Source organism: Cyprinodon variegatus, unplaced genomic scaffold (assembly GCF_000732505.1).
Source record: "Cyprinodon variegatus isolate N-32 unplaced genomic scaffold, C_variegatus-1.0 Scaffold188, whole genome shotgun sequence".
Taxonomy (NCBI): Eukaryota; Metazoa; Chordata; class Actinopteri; order Cyprinodontiformes; family Cyprinodontidae; genus Cyprinodon; species Cyprinodon variegatus.
In genome coordinates, this window is record NW_015150641.1 from 1,002,109 (window position 1) to 1,020,406 (window position 18,298).

The 18,298-nt window shown below is 43.7% G+C and overlaps 1 protein-coding gene across 4 annotated transcripts; it reads left to right on the top strand.

The window, feature by feature from the left end:
- The first annotated feature begins 3,091 nt into the window (after positions 1-3,091).
- Positions 3,092-18,220, top strand: LOC107087599 (zinc fingers and homeoboxes protein 3-like). 4 transcript variants are annotated; one of them, XM_015379260.1, is made up of 7 exons: positions 3,092-3,509; positions 9,558-10,462; positions 10,539-10,646; positions 11,830-13,314; positions 14,680-15,414; positions 16,795-17,047; positions 17,390-18,220. In XM_015379260.1, the coding sequence occupies exons 2-7, from the start codon at positions 9,719-9,721 to the stop codon at positions 17,410-17,412; spliced, it is 3,348 nt and encodes a 1,115-aa protein (XP_015234746.1). In that variant the 5' UTR covers positions 3,092-3,509; positions 9,558-9,718; the 3' UTR covers positions 17,413-18,220. The 4 variants fall into 4 exon arrangements, with proteins under 4 accessions (XP_015234746.1, XP_015234749.1, XP_015234747.1 ...); XM_015379263.1 differs by having other exon boundaries at positions 16,795-17,038; positions 17,384-18,220; XM_015379261.1 differs by lacking the exon at positions 3,092-3,509 and adding an exon at positions 9,268-9,414.
- Positions 18,221-18,298: the final 78 nt, after the last annotated feature.

Sequence of the window (18,298 nt, forward strand, 5' to 3'; positions counted from 1 at the left end):
TGCTGCTACTGCAGATCTGCAGTCTGTTTATTTTAATAAATGCTTTTTGAATTAATCCCACTGTCAGTCTTGCCTGAATACTGGATCCTTCCATTCTGATCCTTGACAATTGAGGGACGGGCATAATGGTGGAGTTAAGGGGCCTATGGCTGAATTCTTTTTTTATAAGATAGGAAATAAGTGAATAATAAGGTCTGCTTTATAAACCTAATTAAGTTTCATCAATCGGAACTTCTGATTCTGGCCTTTTCTTTAATCTAGGGGCTACAACACAAAAGAGAAAAAAAATGTACCACTGGTTTGACATCAGCATTAGCAGTTCTGAATGCAACAGAAAAGGTACACAAGTTAGCCCCGGTTTACACATCAAAGGATATGTCTTTAACCACCTGATTTGTATTCAACTAAAAGGGCATTAAATTATTAAAAGCCCTTCACTGCTCTTGATATGCAAAAATATTAGTAGATATATAAATAGTATACATTTATATTGCGGTTTATAACTATTACCAAGAATCAAACAAACTGAAAGAAAAACAAAGCACATTGAAGCTGCGCCATGATTCAATAAACATTTACTGCATATATTAATGACATTTAATAAATCAATGCATAATAAATCAATGCATGTTGAACATGATGAACTGTTTCGATTGGTTAATCTGCAGGAAGCTCTCTGAATAAATCTGAAAACAATGCTAAATATATATTATGGCAATCTCTGTTAACATAACAGAGATTTCACATCTGCATCACTTCCAAAGAAGAAGGGTAATATTTTGAAATATTGTTCAGTATTCATTAATCAATGTAAAACTAAGTTCTTCTAAGGTGATCTACAGATACACCTTTAGTTTATTCCTTTTTTTGACTTGTTTGTTAAAAGTCTGGAATATTTCCACATTAGTTATTTGATTATAATTATGAGAAACACTTGGGAAAATGGCTGTGCACCTACAACGACAGGCCAACCAAGGAGATTATAACCAGAGATGTATGGTAGAGACCAATGGTAACTCTAGAGAAGCTGCGGACATTCACAGCTCCGAATGATAAATATGTTGACATGAAAAAAGAAACCATTTGCTTCTTTTAAGAAGTCAAGTAGGGGACACGGGAAGTATGAAATGTTATATACAGAAGTGTCAAGTAACGAAGTACAAATACTGACTTCTGCTCATTACATTTTCACACAAGTATCTGTACTTTCTATTCCTTGCATTTTTAAAACAAAAGTTTCTCGTTACTCTTGGCTGCTGTTTGATGTTTATAAATATTTTTTTCACGTCATTTGTGCCATCCAATGCAGATCATTGCCTCATCCACATCTAGTGAAAACTAGTGTCATTGGATGAGTCATATAACGCAAACACTCATTGGTTAGCTGTTCGTCAAATTTATGCTGACGCCAAAGGAAATCATCAGAAGCAAGAAGTTGTTCTTTAAACTGTAAACATGAATTGTCTATGCCATGCTACAATGTCGGATTCAGAAAAAGATGTCGAAATGTCTGAAAGGTTGGACACAGGCGAGAGCGTATCGGTAGATGGAGACCAACAAGACCTCCCTCATCCTTGGCCCTATCTCAAAGAATTTTTCGAAATAGTCAAAAAATTAAGCTTTGAATTCATATAATGGCATCTGGCTGTTTTTTTTTAAAGGTTACTTTATACTTTTATACTTTAAGTAGTTTTTGGAGCACATGCTGTTTCACTTTTACTTGAGTAAAGAGGTCAAGTTGATAATTCAACTTTTACCAGAGTGTTTTTAAACTACAGTATCTATACTTCGACCTCAAGTAACAGATGTATGTACTTTTGACATGACTGGTTATATCCTGTATGTAAATCCTAGATGCAAAGTGCTATGCATTGCAAAACAGTAAAACTGTTCAGCCCGAAAACTCTGCCACATAGTGAAGAATGGTGGTGGCAGCATCATGATATTGATGGATGTATGGATCGATCCAAGCAAAAATTCAGGATAAAAGAATACTATTATATCCTTGTCAAAGTCTAGACCTAAACTCAACTGAAAACCTGTGGCGGGAACTCTTGCCAGAACTGACTAAAGTAAGTTATGTAGATGTGTGAAACTGGATACCCCAAGGGATTTGTAAAAACAAGATTTACTCTGCTATGTGTTGGTCCATCCCATATTATATTAATAAATTACACTGATGTTTGTATTTACTGTATTATATGACATTGATGGGGAAAAAAAGATGTATTTTTGCAGTTAGGGTTCCATGGTTCTGGATGTCTTTCAGTGACTATCTCTTTACAGGGGTGGAGATAGATGGGTGGCCAGGGGTGGCCATGGCCACCCTTAGCCAATCATTGGCCACCCCTGTGGCCACCCCTACCATTTATTTCCCTCTAATACAGATGGTGGCAAGAGTAATAATCTCAAGTGGAATATTCAAAACGTTAAAATTTTTCATATATTAACCATTACTTGACAACAAAAACACTGTGGTTAATTATGCACATCAATATACTAACGTTAAAAAGGATAAATACAGAATTCAAGCAGAAATAGATTTTGTGTTTTGTGGGGTAAGGAGAAAATAATGTGTCTCTGCAAGTCATCTAGGAGTCTTCAGTGGAATCATAGATAGATAAAAAAAAATTAATAAAAACGTATGTTATGTTCATATTAGTACTCATAAAAATCAATTTAATGCAGAATTATTATTGATAAAAGTAGGTAAGTAATGACAATGGAAAAGATATACGCCCTCAGATCTCAAAACTGAAATAATTTTATCCACTATACCTTTTATGTAGAAAGCACGGCTGTTTGAATATATATTTGTCTAATTGTTAGCAAAGTCTGTGGGATAGTATGGTTTGTCTTTATTTAGAAAATATGGATGTTTTGCTTGTTAATTTTCCTGTTGGAACAGTGTAGATTGACCGTGAGGTTTTGGTGCCTATCTACTTTCAGCCACCCCTCAGTCTACATTAAAATGTTCTGGCTACGCCTCTGTCTCTTTAAGAGCGGTTACCTGAGAGGAGGGGGACAGGTGTGAGTTGGTGAACATCACGCCAAACTGCCTCTCTGACCGTTCCTCGCTCCTCTCAGACGTTAAAGCTCATAGTGGGGGGGTTAGGGGTCAGCTCGGTGAATCTCACTCACTTTCTCTCCCTCAGCATCTCGGAGCCTGAGCCCTCACGCCAACTCAACCGTCAGTGACGTCTGCATCACGTGTGCGTCTCTTCCCTCGGTACGTCCGTCGTATTTTTCCTCCCCTCCGCTTCTACACCGAGAGCAGAGCAGAGCCGAGCCGAGCCAGACGAACAGAAAGGACCCTCTGAAAGAGTGTCGCCGCCCGGGACCTGCCTGACACCGGCTGTCACGTTTGCCTGTGAGCCGATGGACGGAGGGGTCTCCTTCCACCTAGAAGTTCATCCGTTAAGTCCATTAGTGGCTCCTCTGTGTGCCCGTTCAATGTAAACTTTTTTATTTATATTTTTCAACCCTTCACTGAGTTCCAACAAAGGGAGGTGAGTACGTTCATCTTTCGCAGGGTTTCACCTTTACTAAAACTTAGTGGAGCTGAGGGCAAAGCTTCACCTCTGTGGTCTTTGGCTCAGCAGCGGCGGCCAGCTGCATGTCGCCTGCTTAAAATGGCGACAGCCGACGGGGGTGGGAGAGACGGAGAGGCGGTGTAGTTTTGGGGGTACTTGGGGGGCTCGCCTCTTTCCTCCGGTCTGAATTGGTTACTGCCTGAAAGAAAAAACAAACCCTGGGTTATGAATATGAGCACATCAAGTTGCGTCTCACTCCGCCTGAAGTTGAGCGGAAGATGCATCATTTTCAGATACGATAGAAGCTGCTGCTCTTAGGGACTCACCGAGACACTTCTTACAAAAATACACCCCGTTTCTAATTAAAAATACTTTATTCAATTGATATCAATTAGACCTATGTTGCTTATTTTTTACGTTAAAACGCAATTTGCTAAAGATTATGAAAGAAATAAGAAATGACAGCGGTTCAAAGCACTCCTGTCTGTGTTCTCCTTTTTAAATCGTACAGGTAATATATAAGAACTATTATGACTTAAACTGCCTTTAGTTTTAATGATCTAACACGGATGATTTTAAGAATAATAAGCAGCAATGTTACAGTGTGTGAGCTGTTAAGGTTATGATTTAAGATGCAGCAGTCAATCAGCCCAGATTCCTCTAATTGGTGTTGATTATTAACTATTGGTGAAATAAAAAATTCATCTTTGTCATAAAGCACTACAGATTATCAAAAGGTGGTGGTCCAGCAGAATAAATCTGATTTATTTGTTCTTTTGTCATTTAACACAATCTACAACTCCATCTATGTTAGTGTTTAAAGAAAGCTTTTATTTTTGATGTACCTTTTTTGAGCTGAAAACAAATCAGGTGGTTAAAGACATGTGCTTTGATGCGTAAAGAAGAGTTAACTTGTTTACCTTTTAGTTTATTTTGCATTAGGAGCTAACCCTGCCTTCATACTAGCACATTTTTACCAGAATCAGAAGATTAGATCTATAAGGAAACTGATGTCTAAGAAAATCTGATTGGTGAATTTGTGTGTGTCTTGATATTGTTGTGATTAGTGTGTCAATCCCAGGATTAAAGCAAAGCTTTTTCAGGAAGCTAATTTGTGTCTGACGTCCATGTGACCCTCAGGTTAGACACACGGCTTAATCCAGCTTTCTGTTTATCACTCTTAGTTCACCCTCACTGTTAGCCACTTGCCACATCACTGCTGATGGTTACATGGAGAATATAAATATCAGAGGTCATGGATGGTCAACTGTGCTTTATAGTGTTAAACCTTCCTGTTATCTGCTGAAAGTCTAGCTTTTTCACAGGTTGCAGGCATACCTCTTTTTCACACATTTAATTTTTCAGTTTGCATCCAGCCAACCAGCAGTCACGGCCAATTTAGGTTAAAGCTGATTAAATGAAGTCACCATCTGATTTTCCCACATGAAACTGGCTAATCAACACTGACTGAATTTTGAACATATTCTGAAGCTTTGTATTCAAATTTGCCTCAGTCTCCTTTCAAACTTTTATTCAGTCTGGCATTTTAGCTTTAATACTACTAGTGTTATTCCAATCTGTGATACAACAATCTCATCCAGTCCAATCTCTTATTCTAATTTAACTGTAGCTGCAGTACAGCTAGAAAATAAGATGGTGCTGAGTGTTTGTGTTCCTCACCTGCACTCACTGCTGTCTTTTCTTTGCAGGTTTAACTAAACCAGCAGAAGCACAAAAAGTTGGTATATGCATTTATGCTATGACCATTTCACCCTTCAGCTTGCTTTATGTTTGCCTCAGTAACTCCAATTTTTATGTATTTAATAAGTTCTTTCATGAGTCGGTTGCACTTTTCTATTTCTATCAACCCGTCTGATGATGATGATTCATTTCTTACCAGGTATGAACGAAAACAAAAAAAAAACCCGGACCAAGCCTGTAGGCCTTTGGATAAATGCAGCATCTCCGTTCTGCTTGCCTGGTGAACAGCCTGTGATGTCAGCCATTTTAGGTTGGACTACAAAGAGCAGCCGCCATGTTTCTCTCCCTCCCCTCTCAGCAGTCCAGTTTAAATCCATGCACCAGCAGCAGCGCAGCCCACGCAGCCCATCCTCTCCATGACCTGAGGAGCAGCCCACATTGCCACTCAGGGATCAGAGGAAGGAATCCGTAGAAGCACTGTAATTTAGGTTCCCTCTTTGCTGCCAGTATTGTGTGAAAGAATCAAGACGATGATGGACACAAGTGTAGGATGCACACAAGATGTGATTTTGATTGACAGGTGGAGGTTAGCCGGTAGGTGCTGGTTGACGGTGGGAGGAAGTAGCTGAGACAAGCGTTTTTTATTCTGCTCTAAGACAAAGAAAAAAAACATGGCGGAGGATGCAGAGGTGGAACAGGGTGGCTCCTGCCGCGTAGGTGCAGACTTCATAATTGCTTAGAACACACTTGGGGTTTGAGGCTGTTTTTAGGGCCCTCCTCCCCTGATTGAGGAAGGGAGCATCTGGCGTAGCTCTTGCAACAGTGAGCATAGCAACCCGATGTTTTCCGAGGCCCCGGCAGGACCGCTGAGTGAGCTGGGGGTGGTGGTGGGGGGGGGGACAGGGCAGGATGGCAGATGTCTGGACAGAACCCAGTCAGGAAGAGACGCTGTCAGCTCTGACCAATGCAGGCTGCAACCACACCTATCAGAGAACCGTGAGCACGGCGTGCGGGAAGCAACACTGAAATAGGAGCAGGGCAGGGACTCTCCAAATACCACTGTGAGGGGTGTGAGCAACAAACAAGCCCCACTCAGGCCAGGGACTGGATGGCATAGGAGATCTATGTGTGTGTTTACCCACATGCATGTGCTTTAGAGAACTGAGCGAGTGGTGGGGGGGCTAGGAGGTGGTTGCCATGGGGACAGTAACACACCAGTGCCGCTGCCGACCTGTCTCTGAGTGCCAAAGTTGTTCAGAGAGGGAGGCGGGGATAGGGAACAGCGGGAGGGGGAAGGAGAGAGTGCAGAGATGTTTAAAATGGAGAGGGGGAAGAGGGAGGAATGAAATGGGAGAAAACAAGGAACGGCCTGAGCTCTGCTCTCATCAGGGCAACGTTAGCTGCTCCAAACAGATCCCAGAGTAACATCTGCCACCTTTCTCAGGTGTGTCTGGGCTTGTTATTTGGTGCGTGTTCAGAGCGTGTATATCAGATTCAAGAGTCGGGGTCATGTGATGAAAGGAGGTCATGCTGGGCTGAAGTCAAGATAGCTTGGGTTTTAAACAGAGGTGAACTAAGCAGGCTATTTCCCTCACAGTACCAGTTTTTCTCTTTTGTGATCTCTTGTTTCTAAAAGCAGTTGTACATTAGAATAAGAAATATATTTTTTTTTAGGTGGTCATCTTAACACTAACAGAATGAAGGAACAGATTATTCCTGTTTAATCCATCAGAGACCAGTTTCTCATTTCATCTGATTTTAATAATCTTAAAAAGCAGACATAGTTTTGATGTTTTTAATGGAAGAAATGATAAAATAACTTGACCTGCTGTGATAAACACAGATCAGCATCACTTAAAGGAACATGATCACACCATTAGGACCTCTAACCAGCTTGTTGGCGCACTTGTAGTTTTAAGATTCGAAAATGTGAATGTTCTCAGTTTTAACGCATTTAGCAGTCAAGAGGAGGAAAATATATAATTATTTTCTCCATATTCACCCGTTGATCTCCAATCAGAGCTGATCAGACAAATACTGGCCATTCCAGTCTCTGATTGATTGGTGTATCTCTAGCTTTTAACCTGGACATCTCTCTCTGTGTGACAGGGAGGCGTCAGTTTTTGCATGGTAAAAAAAAAAATGGCAGCCTCACCACCTTTGCAAACAGGCTTCCCACAGAGGCACGCAGACACCCACCCCCGCACGTTACATACAGATGCACATCGACCCACCCACTCCCTGCTCTTTACTCTAAATCTCACAGGAAATCCACACAGACAAATGTTGACTAATGCACACAGAACTCATACAGAGACATTTAGGCCAGCGTGGTCAGTCAGCGCGGTAAACGCCTAGAATTAGTGTAAAAGTCATCAGTCGATTGAAGTCGCCTGAGACCTAAACGGGCGATTTAGCCCAGCTGATGTTGGTCAGTTTCCGTCAGTGACAGCTCCCACTTCGTCTGAAACAGATCTTTTTTTGCTCACTAACACTGTGTGCTGGTTTTAGATTGAACTTTTTCATGAACTCCAGGTTATGTTCATTGGCAGAACATTCCAGGCTTCGCAGCTCAGCGCAGCGAGGAGGGAGGGGAGGGGAGGGGAGGGAGACGCTGTGTGATTGCACCTCGGAGCAAGAAGGGGGCTCTGAAATGCGGGGGTAGGCTGGCTGCAGGGTAGTAGTGGTGGGGTACGGTGGAGGAAAATTCCTCACAGAAACACCTCTGTGCTTCCTTCACGTTAGTTAACACTCTCACCCCCCCACCCACCCCCAAACGGCCTGCCCATCCCCCCTACCATCATCACCATCTACCATTCGCTCTCCCTCTCTCCTGCCACCCACACCCAGCACAACCACGTGATGGATGACTGCGACTGCCCACCCATAAGCCATTGTGTCGGCCATGTGACCAGCCTGGCTTGGCAGAGCGGTGCCCCCTGATGCAGAACTGAATGGCAGGGGTGGCGGGGGGGTGCATGGCGGCCCAAACGGAGGGCAGTTGCTCTCAGTGGGGTGGAAGAAGCGTAGCGACCCTCAGCTGCCTGTGAACCCCTCACACACACACTGTCCATCCTTAGGTCCAGATTGGTAGAGATTTTAACTAATTAGACTCAGGTTTGTAGTTTGATTTTTATTTTGCATATGTTCAAATTGGGGCTGACTTTATTCTGGCCTCCCTGTGCCTTTATAGAGTAGAACAAAGTGAACTCTTTGTATGTTGAGTGACACCAGAGTCTTGTTAAGGTAAACTGAGCTCTGAGTTCATATACTGTGACCCCTGTGTAAAGAAAACCAAGAATTTATTCATGCATTTGTCAGTGTAAGGAGAAAGCAACCAGAGGAGAGTGATCACATCCAGTCAGCTTCTTTCACACCTCGACTAAGATATGGTGCAGGAAGAGGTTTACCAGCTGTGATGGTAGCCTCAGATGAGCTTCGTGCACAGCCAGACGGAGTAAAGGTTCTGTTGAAGTGGGTTGGATGTTGAATGCATAAAAAAAAAAAAAAGTCTTTGCATGAAGATTCGATCCTCTGCATTTCAACTTCGAAAGCTCAGTGAGCTCCTTCCTGCTCTGTGCATGAGATGTCATGTTGGGGCAGACTGACTGGGAGAGTAATTGCCCTAGAGCTGTCCTTCAATACGGCATCACCGCCTCCATGTTAGGTGGAGAGGAAGGGAGCGAACCCCTCCACTCCACAGGAAGCTTCGCCCTTTCCATATAAGGACTTGAGGTTCTGGAGGTGAAGTGAACATTTTTGAGATGCAGGTTTCTTTCTGTTGGATCTGATTGCTCAGGAACACGTCTACTAAAAATAAAAATAAAAAAACTCTCAAAACGCACAGTAGATTCATTGTCAAGAACCCAAACAGAATAATCCAATATAGATTTATTTTGCAGTGTTTAGAAATGTGTTCACTGACACTTCACAGGCAGTGGGTTTAAAAAGAAATCCAGCTTGCTGTCTCTGTGGGGGTGTGTCTGAAAGGGAGGAAGTGAGACGCAGTTCCATGGGGGAGGGGAGAACTGGGGGTAGGACAGGAGCTCTCCCAAAAAGCCTGGAGTGAGGAGGCAGACTGAGACTGAATGGCATCATAAATGACGGGAAGTTTAGCCTTAGCTTGGTTTATTGCTATAAACTATTTTTTTTTTCTCTTCAGGATGTTTTTACACTGAAGGTTCTGCTGTTACATTAGTTGTCTTGTTTTGTTTTTTTATCCAGCATGATGAAAACCTAAGTAAGAAATTCTCTTAGTTTTTGTTTACTTGTCTTTATGTCTGACTAACCAAACATATTTCCATTTTCTTCCCCCCTGTTTAGGGTTTGACTTGAACCTGTACTGAGATTTACTAGGTGGGGACCTATGGACAAGCCCCTCAATTCTACTTTCCTCATGCCTGGTGTGTAGTGAAGAAGGAATCCATCTTCTCTCTCCCGCCCCTCAGCCATTTGACCGGCCCTCCCCACCCTGTGATCACACCATGGCCAGCAGAAGGAAGTCCACCACGCCATGTATGATCCCCAGTAAGATCATCCGCTCGGTAGAGGAGGTTGAGCGGGACTCTCCGGTTCCCCTCCGTCACCCCAGGGTTTCCTGCGGGGACAGGCGCTCCCCTCTGAATGTGGGCGACTCCTCCAAACCAGAGACGGGGGATGCAGATAAGGACGGCGGCGGCACTTACACCTGTAAGCCGTGCAATTTCGAAACTCACGACCTCAACCTGTTCCTAGATCACGTCTACACAGGGCACCCGGACTTCCGGGCGGACCCAGGCTTCATGTGCATGAGCTGTGGGGTTTCAGCACCTAAGTTTGAGGGGCTAGCTCTGCACAATGCCAGGGTCCACCCCAGCACTTTGAATACTACTCTGCAGCTGAGAAAACGGGACAGGAGGGTAGTGGTGGAGCAGAATCTGGTGATTGGGGCGGAGATGTGCAGAGACAGTGAGATTTCCATCACTAAAACCCCGATCATGAGGATGCTGAAGGGCAAGTCTGAATCCAAGCGGATTGTGGTGTCTCACTCCATCTCTGAAGAGCAGCCCTCAGACATTCACTCTGTCTCTATATCCAGAGAATCAGAGAGAAAAGAATCCACTGCTGCTACAGTCAGCCATGTCCCCACCATCGTCCACAATGGGACCAGCAAGGCGCCGCTGCCCTCTGCCATCCAGATCGTCAATGGCTCTGCGGGATTACCTCTGCTGAAGACACCCATCACTCAGGTAGCAGCACTACTACTCTTCTGTTTGTTTCAGGTCCTTTCACATTATTAATCATGGGTATTTCCATTTACTTTAGATTGTTTCTGTAGCTCAGAACCGAAATCTTCACCATTCTGCACCGATCACTGCTTCCTCAACCGTTTCCTCTGCTTCTTCTGCATCGTCCTCGCAAAATCTACCCAAGGTACTAGCTGGTTCTATGAGATGGTGCTAATGGTGTTTTTTTTTTTTTCTGATGCACAGAAGTCCAAAGTAATTCTAGGAGAGTTTATTAAATTCAGGGATCTGGTTTCTAAGCAAAGACCTAAGGGCTTTTTTTTTACCAAGTTACCAAGTTGAACACTCATTATACTCATTATAAAGTAAAATTTTAGTTTGTTTTCCATAATTTGTGTATGGATTAAATTTGTTTTTCTAATCCAACCCACTGAAACTTTCAGATGCGTTTTCTAATCTGAACCAGATGCTCTGGACCATTTTCTTACAGAAACATCCAACTGAGTATAAAGTTTAACATAGAAAACCTGAAAAGAATAGAAATGCATCAGGTTGTTTATCCCAGGAATTGCCTCTCATAGACTGGAAACTGCCGAAAGGGCAGCCCAACAACAACATGGACTTAAAGGAAGAATCCAATGCAAAACACACATATTTAAGCTTTACTGCGGTTTTGGTTTGGATATATATGCTAACTTTTAACCTCTCACAAGGCCTGGTACCTCAAAATACTTTTTTTTTTTTTTATGTTTAAAAAGGCCTCATAACATCATCTCATTAAAATAAGGTTAAGCCTTCAAAAAATGCAATCTTTCTGTTCCAAATTGACATTTAACTCATTGGTGAGGGAAGTGTATACAGATATGGGCAATTTCAATAGTTTCTGTTTTTGAACAAAAAGCTTCAGTTGTTTTTCTGCTTGTTCCCACTAGAGCTTAAACAATCAGATTAATCCTGTTAATCGGTTATTGAAGTAGTCGTCATCTAATTTAGTAATGGATTAATCGTTAACTGGAGTATAGACTCTAAAAAAGCCTTTAGCTGACAGAGTGACCCACTTTGTTTTTTTTTTTTATACCTAATTGTAAAATTGAATAAACATTTTGCATTTCAGAAAATGTGAAAAAGAAAACTAACTCTTTCATCCATCAATATGGTCTATTTAAAACTCTCAAACTGGAAAAGATTTAGTTTAACCTGATTTAAACTCTGTAAAAAATCCACTTTAAGGAACTTTTTGCTATCCGATTAAGTGAAAAAATAACAGATTGATTCTAAAACTGTTCTTTAATTACAGCCTTAGTTCCCACAAGGAGTGTCTGTATAATTCTGATGCCTAATAGAGTTATTATATTGTACGTCTCTGGCAGGTAATGATTCCTCTGAGCAGCATCCCCACCTACAGTGCCTCCATGGACTCGTCTTCCTTTCTAAAGACCTCCTTCAGTAAATTCCCGTACCCCACTAAGGCCGAGCTGTGCTACCTGACTGTGGTCACCAAGTTCCCTGAGGAGCAGATCAAGATCTGGTTCACAGCTCAGAGACTGAAACAGGGAATCAGCTGGTCTCCTGAGGAGATTGAGGAGGCCAGGAGGAAGATGTTCAACACCATCATCCAGACGGCGCCTGTCGGCTCGCAGAACCAAAGCCAGAGTCACCACAGCTCTGCTCCACACACTATTACGGTGCTCCCTGCTTCTCTGGGGCCCACAGGAATCCCTCAGTTCCTTCAGGGCTCTCTGGTCAGCCAGGGAGGAGTCATCGTCACACAGCCCGTGATGGCCAATGGCATCCAGGTCAGCAGCGCTCCTGTGGCCCTGGCTGTCACACCGAAGCCCCAGGCGGCAGCTCGGCCCATGATGCAGGCCCGCCCTGCTGCTGCTCTGGTGGCGGACAAATGTACCAGCATGGTGGTGGGAACGGTGGGCAGCAGCAGCGCTGGGAGCAACGTCATCACAGGGAGTAAAGGCACCAGCAGTAGCTGTGGTACTGATGGAGGGGTCATCAACCTTAGTCTTGGAAGTGGAAGCCATGGCAATGCTAAGGCTAGCAGTGTCAGTAAAACCAGCAGCACTAACGGCAACTCCAGCGACAAGAGCAGCAGTGATGTCAGCAACCGTGATGGCGGCAAAAACTCAGACAATAAACCCAGCATGAGCAACACAGTTCAGACCGATGCTAAGACTCCCACAGATGGAAAAGCTGCCACCAGCGAAATCTCGCAGAGCAAAGATGCTAACGCTTGCAGTAACCATAACAACGCAGCCAGTACAAGGACAGAGGAAGCAGATCCTTCTGCTTGTGACTCTCCAACCATCAAAACCGAAGAGGCTTTGTCACCCGCCCCAAAATCTTCCTCCCCTTCTCCTGCTGTAGCTCCTGGCAGCAGCTCCGGCTCCAGGACGACCTCCAGCTCCTACCTGGACTCCAACTTCTACAAAGGCAAGAAGTCTCAGGAGCAGCTCAGTGTCCTGAAGGACAGCTTCCAGGTCAGCCAGTGGCCCGACCAAGAGGAGGTGGACCGCCTCATCGCTCTAACCGGCCTCACAGTGCGGGAGGTCCGCAAGTGGTTCAGCGACAGACGCTACCACTTCCGCAACTGCAAGAGCTCACGCTCCAGCACAGGGGGGCAAACTAAGCCCAGCGCCGCTTCTGGAGGAAGCAGCAGCGCAGGAACCGGCGCCCCAGTTGATCTGTCAGAAAGTAGCAGCGCACAGAATGCTAAAACAACCCAGCACAGCTCCCCACCTCCTACCCAGACCCCCACATCCCCCAGTAATCCTTCTAGGAGGCCCTTCAGGTTGCCCTCACCTGATTTTACAGCCGTCCGCTACAAGGAGAGAGACCCCCACCAGGTGAGTTCAAACCATGAGTCCTAACACCTTACCTCCTTCAAGATATTTTATTGATCTTAAAAATGTTGACTTGTTGTGTTTTGTGTTGGAGAATATTATTGACTAATTTATTTCTGTAATACCAAGACTGTGTGAAGTGGTCATTCCAGATAGTCATTTCTAATCATTTTGATGTTACAATTCATAAAAAAAAAAAATGAAAAGGAATTTAGGAGGCCAATGCCTATATTGGAGTACTTTTGGTGCAGAAGTATTTCTTAAGGAAGACTGCTGACTTGAAAGTTGTCTTGCAAACAGCCACTGATGCCTTAACAGTGAGTAAGAAGCTTGTATCCCAGCTTGTTAACTGGAAAGTTGAGTAAAAAATTATGGAAAATGGGGGAAAAGCAAAAGGAATAACCTCAGCCTTGAGGTAATTTTTAAGCATTTTAAGGTCGTATTCACATCCGCCAGGTTAAGTCCACCTTAAACAGTAAATTTGGTCTGTACAGGTGACGATCCATCAGAACCCTGGTCTGGACCAAACAACTAAGTCTGGTTTTGTTTGCTTTCTTGTGTGAAAACAAACAAGCCTTAATCCGAACCAACTAAAGGAGAAATGCCTTTTTTGGACTTGGCGAGCTCCGGCAGTGATAGTTATCGTCATACCTTAGTTGCCGTTTTTTGCCGAGCAGCTCTGCTGTGGCGGTTGGAAAGCAGAGCTCGCTGTTCAGCCTGCAGGACACTGAATCAAAACACTCACAGTGATGTTACAGTTGTAATAAAAACAAACAGAAATGCAGCACTCATGACTTCTATGGTAGTTTACTTCCATTCGTCCCGACCTCGTCGGTTCTGTCCAAGTGGAGCAGGGGTTGTCACATGCAGTCCTCGGTTTCAGAAACAGAATTACACCAAATGAAACATCTCTGCTGTTCATACATGCTGTGGACCTTAGCTGGAATCTGGGCTTTCAAACCCATCAGAACCAGGTCTGATGGTCTCCTGTAATATTTGTGACGGACCAACCTTTAACCAAAGACATGGTCTGCTGTGAAGTTGCCACAATCACTCATGATTTAGGTCTGAAGTCAGAACACCCATCTGTCAAGATATTTCTGTGCTCACCATGCTTCTGTTTAGTGAAGAGCCTAATGGAGATGCTGATTGAATTCTCCTGCAGGACTTGGTGCCTGCCCTAATTTCCAAAGCTTCTGCTTTAATGGCGGCGGCGTCGCTGGGTTTGATTGGCCAACAAATCCTTTTAACCTGAGAAAAACAGGAAATTATGGAAAAGGTTCCTAAACTCATACATGGAAACACCGGTTTGCATTTTTATGATCTGTAAAATGTTTTTCATCTCTTCTTTGCATGCGTTCCATTTAGGTTATAGCCCTGGAGGCCAGTTTTGCCCAGAACGCTGAGCCGTCAGGAGAGGAAGTGGACAGGCTGCGCTCTGAGACCAAGATGACTCGGAGGGAGATACACGGCTGGTTTGCTGAGAAGAGGAAGAGAGTCGCTGCTGAGAAAAAGAAGGAGGAGGCAGAGCGGGTACCTAAAGAGGATGAGGAGGAGATGGAGGTTGATGGAGAAGAGAGGCAGAAGGATGATGGTTCAGGGGAACCCAAGGTTAACCCCATTAAAATCAATCTGAAGATGCTGAAGGTGACCGAGGCTAGTGGTAAAATTGAGGGGGAAGGAGTGAATAATCCAGCCTTACAGTCGCAGCCTGGCAGCACACCCGCCTCCTCTCAGGGCCCCACCTCCTCCACCACAAAACCAGCTCAACCCTCTACTCTGACACCGAAAAACTCCCAGTCCCCTAAACCCACGACCGTCCGAGGAAAGAAGACGGCGGAGCAGCTTCACCAACTCAAACAGGTCTACGCTCGAACCCAGTGGCCCAGCGCCTCTCAGTACGATGAGCTGATTTCAGGGACAGGGCTGCCCAGGCCAGAGGTCGTCAGGTGGTTTGGAGACTCCCGCTATGTGCAGAAGAACGGGCAGCTGAAATGGTTGGAGGAATACCAGAACATGGCCCTGGAGAAGGAGCTAAAGAAGGAGAACGCCAAGATCCTTCAGGATCATCTGGAAACCCACGGCATGCTGGGAGACTCACAGGTACTGTCACAGTGATCGGCCTCCGCCTGCAGTGATCAGGATCAAATGTTCATTTGATGGGTTACAGAGTAAATCTGTAATCCACAGCTGAAAATGCAAAGTCTGACTTTTTAGGAGATAAATGTTCTTTGGATAGTTTTCTACAATTAATAAGTTTACTGAACAAAGGAGCTGTTGGAATATATTTCTTATCACTGTCTTTTGCTAATGTAACCGTTTTATTTTTTTAACTGTTGGGCATCCAGCTGCAGGCTAGCGACCAGTGCAGATAGCTCAGCTAATCGACCGGCTGTTTTCACCTTGTTACACTTGTTCTTCACTTAAAGCAGATAATTCAGGAGGTTAAATATTTGGTGCATGTAGTACAGGAAAACTTTTTCTAAATTGACCAGGATTATATCCTCTGCTTCTGTTTAACTCTAAAATGACAAAACTGTGATAAAAATGTGTTATTTTTGTTTTGTGATCATGTCGTTATCTGTGTCTATCTTATCATGACACTAACACTGATAGCATTACCAAGATCATTCAAAGAGAGTTAAACTCAAAGTAAATATTTAGTGCAGGTATGACTCCTGCTGCTCTGTCAGTCCAGGAATTCCCTGGAAGCTCCTTGAAAGGGACAGAACTCAGTTCTTGGATTCTCCTCCTTTCATCTGCTGCAGCTTTATCCCTAAAGAGTCTTTTGTTCATTGAAAAAACTGAATACATTTACTCCTGTTGAAAAGGCCGAATAGGGGGTAAAAAAAATCATCTAGCTGCTCTTTTCTCCGACTCTGGAGATGCAGACTACCAGGAAATACATTATTTTATATTTATTTGTTCAGACAAACATTTATTTTTTATAGTAAATATTATGAAAGAAATGGTCTTATTAAATCAAAGTAGCAAAAAATAAAAATAAAATACAGAAAACATTAGCTCCTAACACTAACCGTATGAATCTGACCATCTTGATTAGAGCTGCAAATTAAAATAAAAATGTTCTTAAAATATCAATGTGTAGAACATCAATATCTTTTTATCTATTTTGCACATTTTCCACCTCCCATTTTATTTTACATCATTACACAATGTACAACGAAACGAACTCTCTGCATTTAAACCATCCCCTTGGGGAGCAGTGGGCTGCCATTATGCGGCACCTGAGGAGCAGCGTGGGGTTAAAGGTCTTTGCTCAGGGACCCGGAGTGGCAGTCTGTGGGAGTGGAGCTTGAACTCAGAACTTCTGGATTCCAAGTGCAATGCTCTAAGCACTAGGCTGCCACCCCCACATTAGATGTTAATTTAAAATTTAAAAGCAGAAATGGAATTTGTTTTTAAATGAAGGTAACATTCCCCAGTAATCTCTCATTAAAACCATGATCTGTTCTGTTCCAGTTAAAGGAACTGGCAGAGAAGACCGGTCTGACCAGTGACTTGGTGCGGCATTGGTTCTCCACCAGAATGGTGATCCCCGACGGAAAACGAGCCGCTGTCGACAGGACGGGGACGGGCCCAGAGCCGCCATCTGCAGGATCCTCCCCTCTGGAGCCGCAGCCTGGAGGCGGGACTGAGGAGAAAATGGAGCAGTCTGTGTGCGGCGCTGCAACAGAATCAGAGGAGGCAAACACTGAAAGCTCTGCTGCAGCAGGTAATCCTGGAGTCCATCTTTGTTTTACTTAAAGGTCTCTGATGTTCAGTGAAACCTGGCCTTTTACCAGCAATATGCCTTTTAAGATTTAAATGCCACTGGGGGAAATAAAATCAACTTGAGGATGCCAATTATGTAAGGCAGGAAGAGCTGCATCAATGCTCCTGTATGTAATTATCAGGTGACACAGACGTGTTAAGGGTGGAACCCTCAAGCACACCTGTATTATGATGATGACTGAGGCATGCTGAGACAGATATTTGGTTCAACTAATGCCTGTCTGGTCCAAATGATTAGCTTTATATTCACACAAATCATTTTTTATTTTTTTTTTGCCTGCAGGAACTGAAGAAGCCTCTGTGTGAGGATGGGGTCAGCAGGGCGGGTGGTCTTTGTTCTGGGGCCCTGAGTAAAAGCCAGCAGATGGTTTTGTAACAGGATCACTGCTTTGAAATCGATCTCCGATCCATCCTCACCCGTCCTCCCCTCCCCCACTACAAGAGCTGACCGCTCCAGTCCCTCCTCGTGCCATTACAGCGACTCATTCCCTCCCAAGGAACTTCCCATCAGCCCCGTGTTCTGGGACTGGACTGAGGCCTGGTCACGTGGAAATCTGACGCTTGGCTGAACGCTGAGGCATATTGGGAGGTTGGTCATCAGCCGTCGCTGCGGGGTGCCTGCCGAGGCCTTAGATGACTTTTTCTTATTTTCAACACGTCTTCTGCTCACTTAAACGTCCAAACCTGGCTCTCTCAGCGCTTTTTGTGACTCCTAAATGCATTTTTTTTTTTGCCTAGTTTGGACAAGACTTTGTTCTGGAAGACACTTAGACTCGTCTTTGATCTAAAGGCAGGCGCCTTTTGATGTCTGAAGGAACGAGAAAAGACTGTGTGGACTATGGACCTTCTTGTAGCATCAAGTGCTTCTCTGTCTTTGTTTTTATGGAACTTTCTTAGGAATAAATGTACCTGTAAAAGAACAACTTTCACCAGAGTTCCATACTTATGCTTGATGTACAATTTTTACAGATTCATTTGGAGAATAAACAGAATGAATTCAGGCCTGTTTGATTCACTGGAAACTGTTAGATACTTTTTTATAAAACATACAGAACCCCTGTAAAATAATAGTAACCTCTGCCTGTATGTGATAAACCCAAATAGTGAATAAGAATGTCAAAAAATAAATCTTAAGCAATTCAAATGTATGAGTCTCAAAATCCAGTCAGCCTGTGGAGAAAAAAAATGATCT